The sequence below is a fragment of the Hipposideros armiger genome, unplaced genomic scaffold, assembly GCF_001890085.2.
Source record: "Hipposideros armiger isolate ML-2016 unplaced genomic scaffold, ASM189008v1 scaffold_49, whole genome shotgun sequence".
NCBI classification, from domain to species: Eukaryota; Metazoa; Chordata; class Mammalia; order Chiroptera; family Hipposideridae; genus Hipposideros; species Hipposideros armiger.
In genome coordinates this window covers 1,577,753-1,600,731 of record NW_017731399.1, presented here as the reverse complement: position 1 = coordinate 1,600,731, position 22,979 = coordinate 1,577,753, and the positions used below count along the sequence as shown (strand labels likewise).

The 22,979-nt window shown below is 42.9% G+C and overlaps 1 protein-coding gene across 11 annotated transcripts in view; it reads left to right on the top strand.

Annotated features, from left to right (window-relative positions):
- TTLL5 (tubulin tyrosine ligase like 5) overlaps positions 1-22,979 on the top strand; it is a 254,786-nt gene that overhangs the window by 209,453 nt on the left and 22,354 nt on the right. For all 11 annotated transcript variants that reach the window (XM_019640361.1, XM_019640358.1, XM_019640353.1 and 8 more), the window contains one exon: positions 8,708-8,790. In XM_019640361.1, the coding sequence (XP_019495906.1) occupies positions 8,708-8,790 (83 nt within the window). Of the gene's footprint in view, positions 1-8,707; positions 8,791-22,979 lie in introns of those variants that run through there.

Here is a 22,979-nt window from a genome sequence, read left to right as displayed (position 1 = left end):
TGCTCAGCTCGGGCTGGACTCGAACCGCTGTTGCTCAGAGCTCAAACTCTTGAGCGAGCTCTTAACCAACTGAGCCACTCGGCCGGCCCCAGCAGTGAGCTTTCTGAACTCTGCTTTGGAAGCAGGCAGTGGCAGCCTGGAGCTCAGAGGCTCCAGTGGCATACTGAGGCCTGAAACTGCCCTGCCCAAGAGGAGAGACTAAAGCCAGGCTCATTAATTGAAAATAAAACGGTGACTTTTTTTTTTTCAACCTGGCGATGATGTTGGCAATGTCTGGAGTCATTTTTGGTTGTCATAAGTGGGAGGCTGGGGGTGTTGCGATTGGCACCTAACGAGTAGAGTCTAGGGATGCTGCTCAACATCCTGCAAAGCACAGGACAGTTCCCCTCAACAAACAACCATCCAGTCCAAAATGTCAGCAGTACCAAGGTCAAGAAATCCTGAGCTGCAGAAGGCAGTGGGCTCTCGTCATGGGAGACTGAGAAAACTGGCATGGACCCTCTTTGTATGAGAAGATGGGCCTCAAGAGTCAGGACGATAATACATATCCTTGCAACTTCATGTCTTAGAACTCATCTGGGTTTTTAAATAGCACTGAGGCAAGGGCACCAAAACAGCACTATAAAGTCTGATTCTGGACCGGCGTCAGGGGGACTAGGTGGAGGCAACTATAAAATCTTCAGACAGGGAGGGGCGCACAAGTAGAGAGACAAGGAGGCAAATGATTTCTGTTCAAAATGAGCCTGCAAACCAGAATTCCAAAACACATGAATAAACCCAATGCTAAGACAGGTTGCCAACAGAATCAACAATTAGAACATGAATTCCTTATAGATGAAATTAACACTTTTGAATGGTCAGACATGTTAAATTCTGTATCTAATAAGAGTGTCTTGTGGAACATGACGTGTGACTCTAATAGGAGTATCAGTACAGAGACCTGAGGGATAGATGGACAAGCAATACTTTAAAAAATAGCTGATCTGATAATTTTCTGGAATCGAAGAAAGACATGAGTCCTCAGCTAAGGAATTCATTCCATGTACCAAAATAAATGCACCCCTAGACACATCATAGTGAAACTGCAGGACATGAAGCATAAAGGGAAGCCTTACATATTAATACTACCTGAAAGGAAATTCACTTTACAAAGGTACACAGGATACCAGCATTCTTCTCTCTAGTAATAATAGGTAGCCAAAGACAAGCGCTAATAGCTTCAAAGTGCTACAGTAAAGTAATTTTCAGCCTAGAATTTTATACATAGCTAAAGTGTCATTTAAGAGAGAAGGCAAAATGAAAACAATTTGAGATATTCAAAGTCTAAGAGGATAGCACTCCTGACCTTCACTGAAAGAACTAGCAGAGACTGTGTAGGATAAAAGTGAACATAGAATTGTTGGATACCATGAGGTACAAAAATTTTATAAAATGTCAATAAATGTTTTTGACTATAAAAAAATTGTTGGTCTTTAAAAAGATAAAACACATTTAAGACAACACAGACAAGGTTCAGAGACAAGAGTATTCAGTGGCTAATGACTGTATTACAGGTCTGTGTCGAGTTTAAGGCAAGACAGAAATACTGAACGGCTTCACACTTTCTTAGCCAAAAAGAGCTCAATAATAGATATAGTCTGTAGCTTTCAAACTTAGAAAGGGCGAGAAAAGGGAATGTAGACACTTTATGAATCCGGTGGAAGGCAGGAAGGGGGAGGAGGGAGGGAAGCAAAGGAAAAGGATGGTAAATGGAAAATAAAAATGAAGGTAAAAATAAATCCAAATATATGAGTAATCACAATAAATGTTAACAGATTATACTCTTCTGTTAAAAGATAGATTGATTGATTGAAGTGTACTTCTATCAGTGTAAGTAACTCAAGCAAAATTTTCTGAGGATTTTGAATATTTGAAATGCAGAATTAACAGTGTGCTTTAATAAGTGGCTTTTACATTTTCTATAACATGGATGGATCTTGAGATTATCATGCTAAGTGAAATAAGTCAGAAAAAGTCAAGAATCATATGATTTCACTCATGTGGGATATAGAACTGAAAGCAAACAAATGAACAAGATAAACAACAACTCATAGACACAAACAACAGTTTAGTGGTTACCAGAGGGAAGGAGAAGGCAGTAGAAAAAGGTAAAAGGGGCCAAATATATGGTGACAGAAGGAGATTTTACTTTGGGTGGTGAATACACAATGCTAGTATACAGATGATGTATTAGAGAATTCTGTGCTTGAAACCTATATAATTTTATTAACCATTGCCACCCCGACAAATTTAAATTAAAAAATAACCTAAAAAATGTAAATGCCTTTTAATCTTTTTGACCAACACTTATAATTTAAAAAATACATTTTATATACAACCCAGTAAAAATATCTATATATATATGAAATAAAAGTTTTACCATACCATTCCCTGTTCTTTTTAAAATGCTGCTTATGTCCCCTAAATTTTACACTGCCCTCATGAGTCACAAATCACAGTTTGAAAAACATTAATAGCTGTGCATAGACTCCCAGGCCCAAAAGAGAGGATATATATTCTTTTCAAGTATACATGGAACATTTACAAAAATCCAGCACATTGTCACAAGTGAAGGCTCCACACAAGCAAAAAAATCAGTATCAAATAGTTCACATTCTTTAACTATAGTAAATACACTTAAATTAGAAATAATAAAAAAAATTTTTAAAGCCTTATGTGTTTGGAAATTTTAAAAAATAGAGTATATAATACTCATGTATTAAAGAGGTAGCCAAAATGAAAATCATAAACCATTGAGCACTGAATGGCTAGGAAAGTACTACAAATTGGTGTGACAGCCAAAACTGCACTCAGAAGGAAATTTGTAACTTAAATATGTTTATTAAAAATACAAGAAGGATTGAAAATAAAATGAGTTCATTTACCTTGAAAAGCTATAAAAAGAACAACCTTAAATTAAGCAAAATAATCTAAAAATAAAGAAATCCCCTAGAACATGGCACATGGGAAAGCATGAGAGAATAGTGCCTTCTCCGGTGTGGGGCACGTGGTAGGTGTTCATTCAAAACTTGGTGAAGGAATTAATGAAATTGACAACACAATGGAATCGCCTCTGGAAAGGTTAATAATTTTTTTTAAAAAGAGAAAAGGTCCACATAAATAACACTAGGAATAGAAAGGAATGTAATGACAAATATAGTGGATTAGGTGACGTGTAGCATATTTATAAAAAGGAGTCCTATGCACCACTGCTCCGCAGCAGTTGACTTCACTAAGTGTTCCTTGAATTGGCTTTGGAACCAGACCCACATTAATGAGGTTCAAATTGTTATTTGCTAAGGATCCGCATATTAGGTTCTCTCTGTGAAATGCGTGTGTAATCCCTGGACTGATAGATAAAAGGAAAAGGCACACATACGTAACACCTGTGTGCACGTAGGTATGTTAAGGAAAGTGGTAAGGTATTTAATCTGTGAGTAAATGTTTGCTTAGAAGAGTCCATGTTCTTTTTGAGGGGGGGGGGATTCAGTTCTTGAACCTAACTTGCATCTTGGGATTTCTTCTCTCCTTTGGGAATCGAAAGAGGTTGGTTGTCACCAGTGTTTTATAAAAATGGTTGGTTTGGGGGTGTTTCTTTTCAGGACCTTCACAAATGCCACCGTGTTTGTTTGCCACAGCCCTGGCGAGGTCAGCATTTCTAGCGCTACTTTTCCTGTAAAACCTTGAGTATTTTCCTTCTGCGGGTCCTTCCTTCTACAGAAAGGTCATCCCTGATGTCATGGCATGAATCCAAGATAAACTTTTACTGAACCATTGAAATAGAAAACTAGTACCTCTGTGTTAGAGATGTAGAAAGCCTTGAAAAGAACGCGAAGAGAAACAATATAGCAGCAAACCACAGTCAACCTTGTGAAGTAATGAACAAAACAGATCTTAAAGAAAGGATATCACTTTTAGAAAAGTTTCCACTGATCAAAATAATGGGGAGCAGGGCAGGAGGAACAGAGGAAACCACAAATAAAAGACCTAACGAAACAGCACATCAGAAGCCTTCCCAGCAAAATGCATAATGGGGAAATTTGCTCATTATAACCCTCATAGACTGGTGATGATATGTTATATAGACCGGCTGTATGGCGTGGTCTCGATGCCAGCGGAATTCCTAGCCAGCCGTTTGATCCACTTATATTCCCTAAGTAGAGACTTGCACTAGAAGAAATCTTTCAAAATGATAAATGCAGGCAACATTTCAGCTATGGAGAGATTATTTGTTTGTAATATGTTATTGAACAGCTTCTTTGAAAGGCCCAGAACGGCTGTTCCTGCTTACTCAGAGTAGGAACAGTGCCCATGGCAGGCTCTTTCTTGGACTTCAGGAGAGCAGAAGGGGCAAGAGGAGGAGATAGGAATGGAGCGAGTGACTTGAATTCTGGGTTAGGAAGGGTACATTTAGCATTTAAGGAAACCCTTGAGGTACTAGCTAGGAACATGTCCTAAGGAAAGACACTGCCTTGGTTGAAAAGAGCATGTCACTGTTAATGGAATTCTTCTAATTCTTTGTTGCTACTATTCATGACCCCATTTCTTATCTCAGTTTTTAGCGGCTCAGTTCATTAGGAAGCCTGCCCTTCAGCAGTTTTTGACAATTGTGGGCAGATAGTTTAGGCCCTTCTCTGAAGATGAGCTAAGCCCTGTACCACAGCTGATATTTTATTGAGCCTCTAACTCTCAACCTTTGACTAGACATCCACCACCTCTCCATCTCCTAAAACTTGTACCATTTCCAGGAAGAGCAATTAAGGAGCACTCATGGGGCCAGATAGTCACATCTCGTGCTCACAGATAGGGCCTGAACTTCTAACTTTCGTGTAATATAAAGCTAATGGTACCTTTCTTGTCTCGTCTTTTCAGTATTTCTCACCACAAAACTCTTGATACTTTTATAACTCCAGTTTTTCTGAGTTCATCCTTAGCCATCTCTTCATATTCTATATGTACTATGATCAGAAAACAGCAGGTAATGAACTGCATGAAACACACATTTAACTTTCACATTCAGGTATTTGGAGAGAAAAAGAAAGTACAGTTTCAATAAAGTGGCTGATTCCATTTGCTATTCCACTCAGGATAAGAGAGGACATGTTTTGTTCCTCCAGTCAGTCTCATTTCCCATGAGCCTCTCCAACAGGAAGAGCAGCCCGCTGTACTATGTTTTATTCTCTTGCTCAGAGACACAGTTTATACAACATGGCCCTTTGCCACAAGCCAACTACTTCATCTAGTGCACAGTTGAAGTAACCGTGATTCATTCTGGTGCTGGCAGAAAAAAAATGTGTGTGAGAGATTTATTAAGAGATAGTGTGTCAATCTCACATGAGCCCTTCCTACAAGATTTTAAGTAATTTTGACTATGAGATTTCTGCCTCGTAGGTTGCCAGTTAACTACCTTCTGACTTTAATAGCAAATTGCTGTTAATGTTCAGGCTCTGACTGTCTTGTGGTCATTCTTCTACAGTTGTGCACTAATATCCCATACTGAGTTAGAGTCAGTCAGCCTTCCGAATTAATATTTCTATGTGTAGATAAACCTATAGTGAATGCAAAGATTGTCAATATTCCTAAGTAAAAATAACAACACTAATAATTATGTTTATTTAACCCTTAATATAATATCAGACACTGTGCTAAGATGTGCTTTTCATCCATCCTCTTATTTACTCCTCCAAGCCCTTACGAGCTAAGTGCTTTTATGCTGCTGTGAAAGCACAGGAACTGACTTAAAGACAACCAGGGAGAACATACATACCTTCTTACATATTTCCTAAAACACAGGCATCCTCAGGAAAGCAGCAGAGAACCACTGCAGGAGCAGATCAGCAAGCACAAATGAACATACAGGCCCTAGACAGGCTATATTTCCAGAGTTCTCATTTAGGACTGGCTTGTTCAGAAATTGCAATGTATTTTCCTAAGGAAATGATGTTATCACAACAAAAGCATATTTACCCATAATGCGCCTAGGGTAGTAATAACATCGACCGAAACCATTTTGTGTACCGATGTTTTCATGGAAAAATTCACTCAGACTTTCCCCTTGGATGACTATGGATACATTTCTCCACCGCCGGGGAAAGGGGGACCCTGTGCTGGAAACAGTTAGAATTCATTAGAAATGTTGTTCAAAGCCTGATCCAGTGGTGGCTCCCAAGGCCTGTGATGGGAGTTGACAGGGGGAGGAGGAGAGAGGAGGGAGTGGAACTGGGTAGAGGGGACATCGGGTCAGGAGGCCTTGGGTGGGAAACTGGAGAAAGCATATGTATGGGAGAGAAGGGTAGGGTGGGCGTTCCAGAGAGGAGAGGGAGCAGGCCATAGAGTTTGGGGACCCAGGACTCAGGAGGTCTAAACGCCTCAGGTGGTTCCTTGTTCATGGCCTTTGTGTCTTCCGCTGACCCCACAATTTTGCCTACCTGCTTCCCTTTTTATGGCTGACACCCTTTGAAACTCAGGTCAACCCCATGGCTTTTCTTGACTCAGCTGCTCCTAATGCAGGCTTTTCTTGACTCAGCTGCTCCTAATGCAGGAGAACGGCCCTGAGGGTTTTTAACTAAAAGAAAGAGCCCATCCGAGGCCTTCCAGAACGTTTTCTTTTTCACTTGGACCTGGAATAGCAAAGTCCAGCCACGGATGCTTTGGTTGCTTTGTTGCGGGGGGGGGGGGGGGACGACATAAGGAGCTGAAATAAAATGCACAAGCTTTCCAGGTAACAAGGGCGAGGCTTGGAAGGAAGGAAGAAGCCCTCTGCTCCTTTCCCCGCTCTTTGCCTCCACAGCATCCTCAGAATGAAAGTGGACAGGAGGGGCGCAGGCACCGAACCGCAGCTTGGCAGGGTTGGAGGTGGGGAGGCGTGTAAGACAGGATGATCCTTACATCACTGCTGGGGTCTGTTCTCAAGGGGCTGTCTCCATCACTGGCGTGGGGACCCCCTGGGTACCTACCTGAGCCTCTGCCAGACCGTCCAAGTGGTCCTCGTACCACCTTTCTCTTTACCCACTAGCCAATGTTTACCTGACTTCTCTCGTGATAGGAATCACCTGGGCTATAAAAAGCCTACATTCTCAGGCCCTCTCCCAGACCCACTGAATCAGTCTCCAGCCAAAGGGCCTGGAAAGATGTATGAGCGAGGAGTTTGTCAAACATGGCTTGGCTAACCCCCTTACCCTTGCTGGTCTTTAGAGAGTCCTAGGACATCCTAAACGCTGTCCTGCCTCAGGATCGTTGTATGTGCTGTTTCTTCTCTGGGAAAAGCACTCCCTGTTTCCTACTCTTAGCTAATGCCTATTTCTCATAACTTCATGACTGTGGAAATCGGATTTCCTCAGAAAGACCGTCCTTGCCGTCTATTGTAACTCAGGTTCCCTATCTCATTCTTTCAGAACACCCTCCACTTTTTCTCTTTAGCATTTATCATGCAGTTTATATCTTATGTATTTGCTTAATGTCTGCCTCCCTATACTGAGCACAGGAAATACTCAGTAACTATTTTTTTGCATGAAGGAATGAATAAGTGAAAAAATAGTGCTGGGAGAGGGGTGCTAAGGTTGTATTGGATGTTGCTCAACAAACAAAGCACCGAGCATATGAAAATTTAATCTCCCAGGTAAACTCTTTACACAACAACTAAAATCAAGGTAGACAGACCCACAAGTAAGTGGACTTACGGGGGCAATGGGTCAGATTATTTTTAAAAATATTTATTAAATACCTAATGTGTGCAAAATGCAGTATTAAGAGCTCTGGATACAACTGTGAATAAGACTGATACAATCTCTGTCTTTTTGGAGCTTACATTTTAGCAAGGATGACAGATGTTATGCAGCTGGTTATATAATTAATAGTTTCATAATTGTACTTCTGATAAATGCAGTGAAAGAATTATAGAGGTATAAGAGCCTAATACAGGGAGACTGGCACGGTGCGTAGAGCATCAAGCTAGTCATAGAATTCCTAAGCCGTTGCTGGGGAACCTGTGCCCAAAGACTCCAGCATACTCTCCTGTCTCTTGTCAAAGTCGGCATGGGAGGCTCCTCTCTATAACGGCTTCTCAACCTCAGTACCCTGACATCTTGGGCTAAGGAAGTCGTTGTTTGGGGGCCCTTTCCAGTGCACTGTGGGAGATGTTTAGTACTGTTCCTGACCTCTACCCACTAGATGCCAGCAGACCCCACAGTTGTGACAGCCACAAATGTCTCAACACTGCCAAATGTCCTTGGTGGAGGGGTAGCGGGGTGAGTGGGGACGCAAAACCTGTCTGTCCTCCCTCCCTCAACTGAGAACCACTGCTCTACATGAAACTCGGTTTCTAAAAAATGGCCTCTCTTATATTTTATCCAAGTCGTTACCAGGAACTTAATTTATTCATTCAATAAACACGTGTTTATTGAGTGCTTGTTAGTGCCAGTTACTGTTCCTGAAGCACTGGCGAGGCAGCAGGGATCAAAGCCTGTGCTTTCTTGAAGCTACATTCCAGTGGGGATAATAGGTTGCCCATAGAAGTCTCTCTAAGAAGCTGATATTTGCACAAAACCTTGACAAACAAGGGAAGGAGCCGCAGAGCAGGCAATACCCAGAGCAAGAAGCAAGCCATCGGAGGGCCTGTACTTGACCCGGCCTTTCTGCCTGCGCATCTAACAAGCTCCTTGTGTTCCAGAGGGTCCTCCACCGAAGGGCAGCTGAACGGACTCCAGAGCGGCCTTAACCCTGCAGCATTTGTGCCCATCATCAGCTCCTCAGGTTAGTGGTGCAGCAGCTTCCTGGAGGGCGGGGCAGCAGGGAGGGTGCGGGCGTAGCACGTTTTCTCTCCTGCCTCTGAAGAGCGCTCCAGCTCAGAAGGAAGCACCCAGGCTTCTGATGTGGGGGCACATGGGCATCTTTGTTCCATTCTTCTTTAAAATCACACTGATGGTTTAGGATTGAGTGGTTTTCTGGATAGTTTGGGACCAATGAAATGCTCAGTCTGGTAGAATCCTATCAGATTTGCAGCGTTTAGTGAAGAATGCCTGTATTTGGCCTGTGTTTCACCGTTTACGAGTAAGTAGCATTCCCACATGTCACATCTCACTAATCTTCACAGCAGCCCTGGGAGTTGGATCTTGCCCCCACCCGCACGAGGATGCTGAGGCTCAGAAAGTGGGGGGCCTGTGGGAGATTATACGTGGGTGCAGAGCTCTGGCCTTTGATCTGAGTCCCGTCATGCCAGTGTCCTGGCCTATTGCCAGGTAGTCACTGAGGGCCGAACACCTCTCCATGTAGGCGCTGACACATGAGTTAGGCATGTGTAAGTCCAGGGGTTAGTTTTCTGTGCGTAATAATTCATAAAATTACACTAATTAGTAACCAGAAAACTGAAAGAAAATCACTTGGATTCAATTCAACAAGTGTTTGTTATTGATCACCTACTGTGGTGAAAGTGACATGCTGGGCACTGAGACGCCTCCAGGGTGAACGAGACAGGCCCTGCTGTCAGGGACCTGACAGACTGGGCGAGGAGCTGCAGGTGGGTGAGTACCACGTCCTGGGGATGCAAGGCAGAGCCACAGACGACACTGGCTGAGCATCTGCTATGCTTCCGGCACAGGCCTGGTACCGAATATTGTGCACGGAATAACTCATTGGTTCACAAAACACACATGTTATGTAGGAACTGTGTTCCTCATTTTACAGCCCAAGAAATCAAGGCACAGACAGATGATGGAACGTGTCTAAACTCTCACAGCTCGTAAATGATGGGGCTGTTATTTGAACCCAAGCAACCTAGTCCAGGCTCCTTAGGGACTGGGAGGGCTTCCTAGAGGAAGAAGCATCTAAAGCTGAGGTGTGGATATGAACAGGTCATCCAGCAGGAGAGGAGGCGTGGAAAGGAAGGCGTTCTGGGAAGAGGGAGCAAAGTCTGGGGGGTGAAGCCGTGCCGTGTCCTGGAAGCCCTTGTGTGTCAGTGTGGCGAGGCACCAGGGCATGAGCAGGGAGTGACCAGGGAAAAGGCAGGTAGCAGGGCCGGTTTCTGAGCTGTTTGGGGAGCTTGGTCCCGAAAGCAGCAGGGAGCCATCAGGGAGTGTGTTCAGGAGGCAGGTTGGTGGGCTGACATAACACCGTAAAACGGTTACAAGATCTCTGAGAAGCCTGGTTTCTTTGACTGTGTCAAAGGGTAATTATATCTCATAGGCTTACTATGAAGATTAAATGAAGCAATATATAGAGAAAGTTCTAGAACTACAGTCAAGTCAGGTAATAACATGATGAGAGTATAAAGATTTTGTTCCGCACTTCAAATCTTAGGACCTGAATTCAAGAAATATTTGATGGGGTAGCTATTTGCTCCCCGCCCCCTCCCCCCCCCAAAAAAAAAAAAGAATTACTAGGACATGATAGTTATTTTTAAGGAAATAAAATTTCTACCTGGAACTGTTATGGACTGAGAAACGGGTGGATGAGAGAATCATGGTCTGGTTGGGAGGATTTCTGTTAGGTAAAGCTGTTAGAGCCCCTTCAGCTCTTCACATTTGCTGAAGCTGGAGAGGTTGCAAAGCCTAGAAGATCCAGGAAACTGGCCTATTCCATTTGCATGTCTAATTGATAAATACAAGTATTGCATTGAACTCTTTGAGGAAGTTGGAAATTTGAGGGGCTAGGTGGGTCATATTTTCAGCATCTTGATCATGAAATAATATTTACTGACTGTTGAAGCTACTTAGAAGATTTTGTAGCAGTTGTACTGAATTTGGTATCAGCATAAAACCAAAGAGGAAAGAGAAGAAAGTTGTACTTCTCCTGGGATTCTAATACTTACCTTTCTCCCTGCTTCTACTTAGGATAAGCACATTATTCATCTCACCTTGTTTAGGTAGCCTGTGATTTACTGCTTTTTGTCACCAAATGACTCTTGGCCTCTCAAGTCTGTTGAATTTGTTTCTATTCTGTGACTTTTCTGATCCTTAAAAAAACACTGATGTACCTGATATAATAGGTCCAGGCATTTTCCGTACTTTCCAATAAACATTTTACTTTAGCAGTATAGCAGTACAACTAACCCTGTCAGAGTTATTGATACAGCTAGTAAATAGTTACCTGGCACTTCAGTGTTTTAACTACAGATCGTGTGCTTTTCTGTATCCTGCGTAGACTTAAAGCTAGGGGTTCAGAAGGGTGTCCTATAAAAAGGAGGTTAGGATGTTATTAAAAACAATTTTTTTTAACCCCACAAGAAAGGAGAATGACCCCTAGCATAAGTCAAAAAGTTGACACATCTCCCTCCGAGTTGGCAAGATGCCGATACGGGAGTCGTTACACTGACTTTGAAGGATATGTAGCCCCTGTCTGGTCCAGGTAACTCAGGTGGTTAAACATGGTATTATTGAGTCCATGAATATAACAAAAGCCTGTTTCCTGGTCCCTGGACCCTTCCCCAGGTTTGGCCAACCAGGCCATAAAGCTGTGTGACTGCTCTCAGGCAGACTGAGTGAGATAGTGGTTCACCTCAGAGCACTGTTGGAAAAAACTCGGAGTCCTTTTGCACTGGTGGTCACGTAGTGATATTATTTCTTTATGAACATAAATGAGGTAGGGAATGTGAACGCTCCTAGCAGAGTGCCTGAAATGCTCCATGAACGGTACTTTCCCTTGACTTCTTCCGTCAGGCTGCATATTCTGAATTCGCTATGGAAGGGGAAGGTGTAGAGTCAGCAAATTCGGAAACTTGAGAAGGAAGCTGGAGTGCGGGCCTTTGGTTCAAAGCCAAAGCCGTTGGCCTTCCTTCTGTATAACCAAGGCGTTCTTAAGTTGTGAAGTGGTGATGGTGGAACTAAAATAGCAGAGAGCAACAGATTAGATAACTGACATTTCTCTCATGCTGACCTGATCGTGTAATCTACCATTATTGTAGGGTCTGAAGTCACACCAGCTGCCCCCACCGTGGCCCCCGAAACTCTGCCTACGCCTCTCCCATCTTGGAACCCAGTCTCTACCCACCAACACCCCCATGCATTATCCCCTCCACCTTTTTTTTTTTAGCTCTTAGTGGTCTGTTGTTGGTGGAAGAGACCTTACCACCTTTTTAAAACCAATGATGGGGTTCATTTACAAGAAGCTAGAGAGAAGCAATGTCCTTGTTCCGTGTTTGTTATTTCAGGCCCTGGTAAAATGCACTTTGCGTGGGGATGTGGCAGCAGCATGTCAGTGTGAGAAACAAGAGAAAGGAACTTATTTTAATTTAAAGTAAACGCGGCGGAGCTTAAACCCTAAGGATCTAGCTATCACGTTAACTTCCAAGTGAAATTATTTGCCTGGCAGCTCTCAGCAGAATGACCTATTTTCACCATCGTAGTCCTATTTTTTTTTTTTAGCCGTGCATTCTGTAGTTGGGTGGATCTCTGGAGTGTGACAGATTAAAAGTAAAAATAAATAAAGTTCTCGAGATGCTTGCCCTAGTGTCTTGTACTCTTTATTGCTCCCCAAAAGTTCTTCTTTTCCAAGCGCCAGAGGGATAAGAGTTTGGGTTGGTTACCCACTCTTGTGCTGTTAGAAAGCCAGAGAGAGCACATGGATTTGGTGTTTGTCAGGAAGTGAGGCGGTGGCCTCTGGGAGAACAGTGATGCCCCTAAAACCTAGTTTTAGATTTCATTTGTCCTTTCAGCCAAGATCAAATAAAGTGTTAAGTAGGGATTTTTTTTTACATTTTTCAGGATCTTTGGAAGCTCCCCAAGTTATTTTCGCCAGATCCAAACCCTTGCCCACACTACGTGGAGCCCCTGCTACAGTTGTAGGACAGAGAAAATCAAAGTCGGTGAAGGCAGGGCCAATTTAAGGTAACAGTAAGAATAAGACCATAGTTTTATTTTATTATGACTTGCTGACTTTATGCCACAGCAAGAGACTCAGTAGCTATCAAGAGAAGTGATATTTTTTCAAAATGACAAGGAAATTGGGATTTTATAAAACCAAAGCTCAGATGGACTCTCTAAAACTGTTGAGTCCAAATTAAGCTCCAGCTGTCTTGCTTCTGTAAGAGCTTTACCAGTAGGTGGCGTTGTGGCAGTAATAAATTTCCTTACTATTCTAGAGGCTTTTGTTTAATATGGGGACATCAAGACCAATCAAAGAAGGACACTAAAGCATAATTGAGTTATCACAGGTAAAGTGTAACGAATCAACTGGAAAGCATAACATTGGAGGGTCAAACTGCAGTAACTTCTAAAGAGAATGAATATTTTGTAGTAAAGACAACTTGTAGACTAGAGTTGGGTCATTCGTAAACTGGACTTTTGGATAATGGGAGACAGAAAGAGAACAAATCTTTTGTTGTTTTTGTTGTTGAGGTTGATTAATTACACTTTCTTTTTTGAGTTATTTAAGATAAACATATGCCATAATTGGGAGCAAAACAGACTATAAACCCCATACCACCACCCACCCAAAAAAGCTTCTACATTTTAAGATTGGCCTGACTTGATCTTGCGAGGCTCTATCCACGCTTCACTGCCGTTGCCCTCAGTATTTTGTTCCCAGCTGTGGCCTTCAAAACGTTCCAGAAAATTCTGACACCGTAAGGTTTTGATGACTTTTTCCCTCTTTGCCCTGCCCTATACACTAAAGCATTAATGGCACAGCTGCTGTGAGCTTAATGCTCTTCTTACCTCTAGGGCAATATTTATAAACTTATTTGAGAAGCATTATTCATCAGAATACCCCAGGAGAGCAAAGGAGGGAGGAAAATTATTTACCCACCACAGGATTCATTTACATTGGATCAGAAAGCTTCAAATATCTTTACCCAGCCCATCTAAACTCTTTCCAAAAATGAATAAGAAGAGAGAAGGGAACACCAAATCCATGGCTTGGTCATCTACCAAAATGTAGAGAAACTAAAAACAATCAGAGTCGTATTGGTCATACTTAGCCAATGGTCCTTTAATTCTAATACTAAGCAGCCTATTCAATGATGAACAACTAATAAAATATAGAAAACTAAAGCAAGAAGGTCAGTATTTCCTTCAGGAGACTGGCAGCCAGAAGAATGAATGTGACATCAAGCTCCAAACCAAACCAACAGCCTGCCAAGAAGTACTAATGTCCATTCGTTTCCAGGACTGTGAGACTTGGACCTGCCACAGTTGTAATATCACTTTCCTTGAACCTGTTTCATTAGTATCCCTTACAGTCCACCCAGAACATTACATGGCAACATGGGATCATCAGCAGATGGAAAGAGCCCATCCCTCAACACTTAAACCTCTGTTGCAAACACAGCCCCACTGAGCCTGAGCTGTATATAAGCTAAGGATAGGTGATGCTGGACTTTGTAATTAGCTGAGGGGGTGAGACCACATGCCAAGTGCATATGTACTAAGAAGACAGTGGGTCAGAGGCTCTCAGACGTCCAGACTCCCACGGCACAGAGGCAGGCCCACCAGCCTGGCAGATGGCAGATGGCAGTGGCTGCCGCTCCTCGAGCAGGGGAATTAGGTCGTTTACAAAGTGAGAAGGCGGAACCCCAGACTCCACAGCCCGTCACGTGGGTGCCTGCTTTCTTCCCGCTTGGAAGAGGTCCCTTCAACCACCATGACAAACGAATGTCATCACCAGCTGAAACAAGTCTTAAACCTCTTCATATGTGGGTGTAGGGAGGCAGACAGTCAGATTAGAGGATTGAAGTGTGTTTGCATAGCATGTTAAGCAAGACAGGAGACATTCGTTGTCCTATTCAAAGAATGGAGGGAGCTGTGCTGAAGGATATTGGGACTAAAGCCTGTCTAAGACCCCTAATGAGTTCCCCTGGCAAGTGTCATATTTAAATACATACATTGTTCTGTGTCTTCTTAGATTCTATGTTGTCTATTTGGCATCTATTCATCACAGGGCCAATTATATTTTCTGTATTTTTTTTTAATTAAAGTTTATTGGGGTGACAGTTGTTAGCAAAGTTACATAGATTTCAGGTGTACAATTCTGTAATACATCATCTATTGTGTATATCACATTGTGTGTTCACCACCCAGAGTCAGTTCTTCCATCACCATATATTTGACCCCCTTTACCCTCATCTACCACCCCCCTCCCCTCTTCCCTCTGGTAATTCTGTATTCTTGATGCTTTGGCATTTGGGGGCCTTACAGACCCAGGGAGAGACTGCCCCTCCCAGGGCTAATTAATTCCTAAAGACAATAACAGCTCTCCCAGGAGCATGCCTTTCATATGCAAACCAACCAGTCCTATCCTCAACCACCTCCTTATCTAACTTGCACGCAAGCCAAAATTTCATTTGCTCTAAATTCCTCAGGACCAGGTACCAGGCAGCTATAGGCCTACTATATGGCCCCAAAGCCCACCAGAATTATTTAGCCAGCCCTAAGCTGTTTACCTTGCCCTGCCTTTCCCAAGGAAGCCCCAGATAAGGCTCTGGCCTAGACTCTCCTTTTGCCCCTGCCCTCTGTCTCCTGACCACACTGGTGGCTCCCCCTGTGACCCTGTGTGGCTTGTAGGGCCCCCACCCCACTCCCCACCCTCCCCCCACCCCGGGACCTGTGAGCAAAATCAGCTTCTTCCTACCAGGCCTTGTTCTCATCTCCTGTGGCTGCACCGACTTTACCACACCACACCCAACATGTACATGCTTAGAACAAACATCCATGGGAACAATACCTTTAATTTGCAGTACAAGGAACCAGGAAAAAAAATCTGAATCAATTAGGTTTGTGTCACCCAGTTCTAAGCAGCTGGTCGTAGCGCTTCCTTCATTATAGGCTGGATCACACAAGTGATGTTTTAACAGTGTGTGTTTTGCTAGCCTCAACCTGGCTGCAGCCACACAAGAAGGATGTGGATCCCTCTACATGGCAAAATCACCTGGCTGCCAGCCATTGAAATTTCATGCTTTCCTGTCCCGAGGCCTCTTTCATTTAGTAACTCTTTCTACATTCAAAAACGAAACTCAAGCATAGCTGAACAACCTGGTTCGAAGTGGGGCAGGAAACAACCTGGCTTTCAGTTTGGGGAGAAATAAGGGAGTAGTTCCAAGAACCCATCCAAAAAGGTGGTTCTTTTGCCTTAAAGAAAGCCAGGGAACTCTCTTTCTGAAATGGATTAATTAAGAAATGGACTACTGAGAAAGATAACATCTGAAAAACTGATATTGTCTCTTGCTGAGCTGGCAAAGTCCCAAGAGAGGAGTGATGATTCTTCAATTGTTAACAATTACTACTTTGTTATAAAGAGGCAAGGGAAGTGCTGTGGCCCCTTTCTCAAGTTACATTTCTGTTACAGAAGCGCACACACCTCCTGGAAAAAATTCCTGGCACCTAGATTGTTAGTGTTGTACCTACCACCGCATCTTGTAGCAGATTTGTGCTGTCCTGTGTCATATCCATTCTCTTTGGGTGGGAAAAAAATCCTGTTTATTCATGTAGCCCTGAACTGGGCAAGTAACCAGCATATAACATTGCCTTACTCTGTGAGTCTTTACTTATCACTCGTTTTCAATCTGTACTCTGTGGTTATTCATCCCATGAACCCACACATTTTGCCGCTACTTTCAATGAGATGCTTGTTATAGGCACATACCTTTGCTCTGCCATCCTTATATCCTCAGGACATAATTGCTCTGAAACGTTCTAAAGAAAGAAAACGACATGCTAAGCCATGCCTGTTTTTGGAAAAAGCGAGTTTTGCACATGGAAATGTTTACAACTCTGCTTGCCTGATCTGTAGAATTTGAACGGGGCCCCAAAGAGTGTAGGTGTGTGACTGCAGGGTGTGGAGAAAGATGTATATTGCCCTTTGTGGCATGATTGGCTTTGGTCTTTATCCTTTATTCTTTCAAATTATGATTATAAAGAAAAAGACTCAGATTCTCTTAAGTCCTCAGAATGAAAACATCACTAGTAAAATAGTCGCCTCTTCTACTTCTTTGTTCTTATCTTTCAAACATGCAGCTCTTTCCATTTAGGGCTTCCATTAAATCCAGGTTATCTGTTATCTGATACAAAAGAGAAACAGTTTGAATGTGTGAGATATCCCTTTAGCTACAGCAATAAAACTCAGCATGTATCTCTAGTATAAAATGGGGATATAATTTGAAAAGACTACCTAGTTGTAAGATGGTGAGGTTAAAAAAAAAAAAGTCAGCTGCTTAGGAGTTGCTTTGCTAGTGTTATTTATTTGTTTGTTGTTAGGTAGAGGAATCACTCATTTTTATATCTATTGGACTTAAAAGCGACTTGGAGTTGTTTTTGTTCCTTTTCCATTCACTTCTAATTTACTCTCTAGGGAAATTAAGACAGGTGACAAGCCTAAATGAAGATACTTTGGAATTCCACAAAAGTTTTTTTTTTTAACTTAATGGCTAAGCTGCAAAATTTGTTGGATAATGATTGGTCACTGTTATTAGTTAGATATTGGAATATGGAATTTTTAATACTGCAACTCTGTTTTAGAAATAGGACTCCTCTGAGACCTCCTATTTTATATTTTTTCATCCTGTCTACTATTTGCAAATATAAATCACCATTGTGCCAGTGTACGTATATTTACCCTCCTCTTTTTATGCCGAGAATTTGAGTTCTCCAAAATAGCCTCTGTAATCAAGAAGAGAGACACCCTCAGTTTGGCTCTGTTAAAGAAAGTTATTGTACATAACCAGGAAAAAAAAAAACAACCTCAAGAACCAGACCTCACGAAAACCTGCCGCCTTCCTTAGGATAATTAGGAGCTTTCATGGCCAAACAGCAAGCGTGTTCGTCCTTCCCTGTAACCAGGTCACCTGTGGTCTCCTCAGCAGCTGGCGTCCATTGTTCTCCAGGTGAAGAGCTCTGCCAGCCTCATGACCAGACCTCTCGCTGTGTGATTCTTCTCTCTCCACTCTTTGCATTCAGAATCAGAATACGTTGCAGTCATTCATCCAGCAAATTGCCACTGGTGTGCGAACTAACTAACGGTGGGTGGCTGCTGCCTTCCAGACATGCCAGCGGCTACTAGTGTAGCCTGATTATGTGACACAAAACTGCCAACTTATGCATTTCTGGCAATTTTCCTCAGGTAGGATTGTCGCTAAACAGGTACAGCACACTTTTCATCTTGAGCATAAAGTCTTAAAATATAACACCATATGCAATAAAATAAAAAGGGAAAATCGGAGCCGGAAAAGCAAGATATTCTGGATTTTTTTCAAATATAAGACCAAATAAAATTACGATAATTGAGTGTAAATTTGGTTCTGAGTCTCCTAACCAAAAGGGCAAGAAGGGGAAGCATGATAAATCAGAGCGTACAGTTCTTAGTTTCAAAACGGAAGGACTATCCCGGAGGAAAATGAAGCTTTTTCCTAGCTCTGTTTCTAAAAGAAGTATGTAGAGACCACTGAATAAGTCGTAGCACCTTCACCAAGCTAACGCAGCGGTGTGTTTCACAGCGCTACTTGTCGGCGTGACGTACACAAAGGCAAAACGTTCCAGGGCACGTCAGAGACAAAACGAATGTAGCCTAAGTCTGTTTATGGTCTAATGTAATCCCAGGGTAAGGCATTGATGATTTAGAGGACTGGATGGGCTGCATGTGTCTCAGTCCTCAGTATAACTTCTCTTAGTGGACCGCGTGACCAGCCCAGGATCCCAGGCCTATTTCTCCCTAGCAACAGCGGAGCCTGGAGAGGTAGTCTTTTGGCCGGCACATTGCCTCCCCGTGCAGATTGAGGAAGAAGGGAAGGATGGTAGTTGAGAAACAACCCTTTCTGTCCCAACACGTTTTCTTGCCAGAGTCTCTTCCGCTGTTGGATGGAGTCCATCACCTTTCCGCAGCCCCTCTCCACCAGCTTCCTGACTGCTGCAAATAGAAATGCCATTCCTTGCTCCTAGTTTGCCCCAGACCTAGCTCTTAATGCATGGGGATGGGGTACCTGTTAGCTGGAGGTTTCAGGAACACATGAGAGTCTCCATGTTCCTGGAAGAAAAGTCATTATAAATGAGGAAGGTGGAAAAAATGAGCCATAAAGGGAAAAACAGAGGCCTATAGATGTGTTTATTAACTTAAATGATAAATTTGCTGTACGTATAATATAAATGTGTGATACACCACATTCATTTACATGAATTATTTGCTATTTGCTCCTGATTATCCTGTGGCAGTATGATTATGTATACGTACTCAAATTATCCAGATTAACGGTTGTAAGTTTAACTTTATTACAGTACTACATTCTGTTCACGTATGTTGTCTTCCTAAGATTTTGCTCACAGTACAGCTGCTTTAAAAACTGTGAGAGGTTATTAATGATCCCTGTTTCATTTAAAGAAAAGCTTCCTTGTACTCAGGCCTTTGCTGATTCCCCAAAAAGAATAGAGCTGGAACCTGGTAGTAAAGATTCAAAGAATTTTAAACAGGATTTAAAACTGACACTGAACACATAGCTAACATAATCTAGACAGTGTGGTGGTATTGGATACATCCATGGAATAGGATTGGAAGTCCAAACGTAAATCCATACATTTATGGCCAATTGCTTTTCAACAAAGTTGCCAAGACTATTCAGTGAGGAAAGAATAGTCTTTTCAACTTGTGATCAAAGAGATCGGCGGTGCTGGAACACTTGGTTATCCACATGCAAAAGGAGGAAGCCGCACACCCTTACCACACACTGTACACAAAAATTAACTCAAAGCTGATTAAATGTCTAAATGTAAGGACTACAACTATAAAATTCCTAGAAGAAAACATAGTAAATCCTCATGTCCTTGGATTAGACAACGATTTCCTAGATGTGACACCAAAAAGCATACGCAACAAGAAAAATTAAGTAGGATGGAGTTCATCAAAATTTTTAAAGTTAAGTGCTTCAAAGGCACCATCAAGAAAGTGAAAAAGACAGCCCACGGAATGGAGGGAAATATTTGCAAATCATATCTATCTTCCAAGGGACTTATATCCAGGATATGTGTAGATCTCTTGTAGCTCAACATTAAAAGGACAGAAAACCCAATTTAAAAATGAGCAAAGAGTTTGAATAGCTATTTCTCCAAAGATGATACACACATGGCCAATGAGGACCTGAAAAGACGCATCATTATGCATTAAGGAAATGCTAAAGACCACAGTGAGATGCCATTTAACACCCACTGGGTGGCTATAATTAAAAGACAGGTAATAACAGGTGTTGGTAAGGATATAGAGAAATTGGAACTTTCGTGCACTGCTGGTGAGAATGTAGAATGATGCAACTGATTTGGAAAAAGAGTTTGGCAGTTTTTAAACAGTTAAACATAGTTACATTATGACCCAGCGATTATACTCCTAAATATATATCCATGAAAAATGAAAGCATATGTCTACATAAAAGTTGTACGTGAATGTTCATAACAGCATTACTCAATAGCCAAAATATGGAAACAGCCTAAACCTCTATCAGATAATGAATAGATCAACAAAATATGATATGTACTACATACAATGGAATATAATTCAGCCAAAAAAAAAGAACGAGGCACTGATACATGTTACAACATGGATGAATCTTGAAAATGGAATGCTGGATAAAGCCAGTCACAAAAGACCAAATATTGTATGATTCTATTTATGTGAAATGCCCCGAATAGGCAAATCCATACAGAAAGTGGGTTAGAGCTGCCAGGAGCTAGGGTGGGAGGAGGGGGCATGGGGCGTGGCTGCTAAGAGGCATAGGGTTTCTTTTTGTAGTAATGGAAATGTTCTAAAACTAAATTGTGGTGATGGTTATATAACCTTGTGAATACACTAAAGATCACTGATAATAAAAGGGGTGAATTTTATTAGCATGTGAAATAGATCTCAAACCTTAAAATGTTAATAGTTGATATCTTGGGCCGGCCAAGTGGCGCGTTGGTTAAGAGCTGGCTTGGGATGCCAGAGGGCCCTGGTTCAGATCCCACATATGAGGGCCAGTGACACTGCCCTCTACAGCTAAGATGCTGAACAACAGCTCAACCTGGAGCTGGGCTGCTGTGAGTCGCCGGTGACAGCGTAAGCTGCAGCCCCTGCTACAGTGGGTTGCCATGGGCTACCGTGTGTGGCCCGCAGCCAGCGTGAGCAGCCAGCAGCCGCAGTGAGCGGCCGTCCAGAAGCCGGCGACTGATCTGCTTCGCCCAGGAAGAGCGCAATGATGGTGCCAACTTGGGCCAGTGAAGCAACGTCCTCCACAACTAGACTGAAGAACAAAAGGACAGCAGCTTGTCTGTTCCCCTTCCCCCAATTCCCCAATAAGAAAAAAATCTTTAAAAAAATAGTTGATATCTTAAAAAGCAAAAAACAAAACAAAAAGCCTCACTGTAAGCTGTCAAATTGTATTTACTTCTTAGATGGCCAAATTCTTTAATAAATACTTATTAGTGCCTGCTGTTCATTAATTCAGCAAATATCTGACCGCCTTCTTTATGCTAGGTGTGCTGTGAGGCCTTACACAGAGATGCCAGGGCCCGGCTCTGCCTTTAGCTCTTCACACTTCCAAGTCCTGTGGTGTGCCCGGAGGACCGCAGCTGTCCCCGGCCCGGCCTCACTTGCTTTCTTCCCATTTAGAAAGGTGCTGGGCTCCAGGGTATTTCTGTTGCTTTAGTCAGCCCAGTGCAAGGAGGACCTTGACTATAGTTTCAGAGCCTTAAGCTCCCCCTCGTGCTCCAAATCCAAGGCAGAGCAGCTGAGAATGGGGCTAGCTGCGCCACCAATTGCTGCTCTCTCATTGTTAATCCCTTTTTAATTCTGCCGTCCACGGGCACCCCTCCCTTCACACTGTCCCGTTGCCCACTTGTGATATGATTGAACAAGTGGTTTGAGCTTGAAAAGGTAATTCTCAGAAACACCTCAAGTGACCCAGTCCCTGGCTGGCCAGGCTGCTCTTGATGTTCATGACCATGGGGCAGCAGAGACCTTCTCCGGGCTAATCATACTTTCTGATCAGGCCTGGCCTGAAAAGAAGGTCACTGCTACCGACTCCCCCTGAGGTCCTGCCCTAGCTGCCAGGGTCGTTAGGAAGAGCCGTATTTCGTTGCTAAGTGCAGACAGTGAGAAACCTCTAGTCCTTTTTTGGCTCTTACAGAAGAGTTCATGCTCTGACACTTGAGTTATTAAATCACTTTAAAGCATAGCACAGCTGGCTTTGTGATGATTATATATATTACACACTGTATTTCTGCTTCACTCTGTCATTACCTGGGCAAGAGGTAATAGATTATTTCAAAATTCATCCATCTGTTAAACAAACCCCGGATTTTATGGCTCCCCACCCCCCTCAAAAAAACTCGGTCACTTTTCAGTCTTTAGGTACTCTTTTCTCAGAGCCCTGCAATTAAACTAATTCTAATTTCTCCTTCTCCCCAGCTTGATGAATTTATCAGTGCCCTAAGGCATTCATTCCATTTACAAAAGAGCTTCCTAGTGGCATAAGGCGGGAGCGATCCAGCTGGGTATTGGGGGTGAAAGTGGTGTCAGGCCGGAGGCTGCCATCCTGCGTGCATGCCTGTGCAGCCAGCGTTCTCATGCTTCTGCTGCTTGCAGAGCATAAGGAAAACCTCTTCTCCCCTGGATGCGGTAGGAAGGGGAGTAGCAGGAAATGGAGCCTGCCCCGGTCATGGGATTTTTGAAAGAAACAAAGCATGATCTGACGAAGAGCAGGTTAATCCTGCTATTTCATTTCCCTTTCAGAAAGGGTGGGGGCAGGATTGTGATATGAAGGATTTGGTTTCACATCTGTTCTAGGAATGATCCTCAGCATAAGCCCGTTTTTCTTTCAAGCATCCTCAAGCATCCCACGGAGCTGCTCCTGTGCACCCTACCCCACCCCCACAGTTGATTTCATGGCCACAGAGCAGCTGACAGACTCCCAGAAAGATCATCTTGTCATTGCTACCCAAGAAGGGAATCTCTAAGCCTTGGAAGTCGGGAACTCTGTGGGTCATTGGGGTCAATAGTGTGCG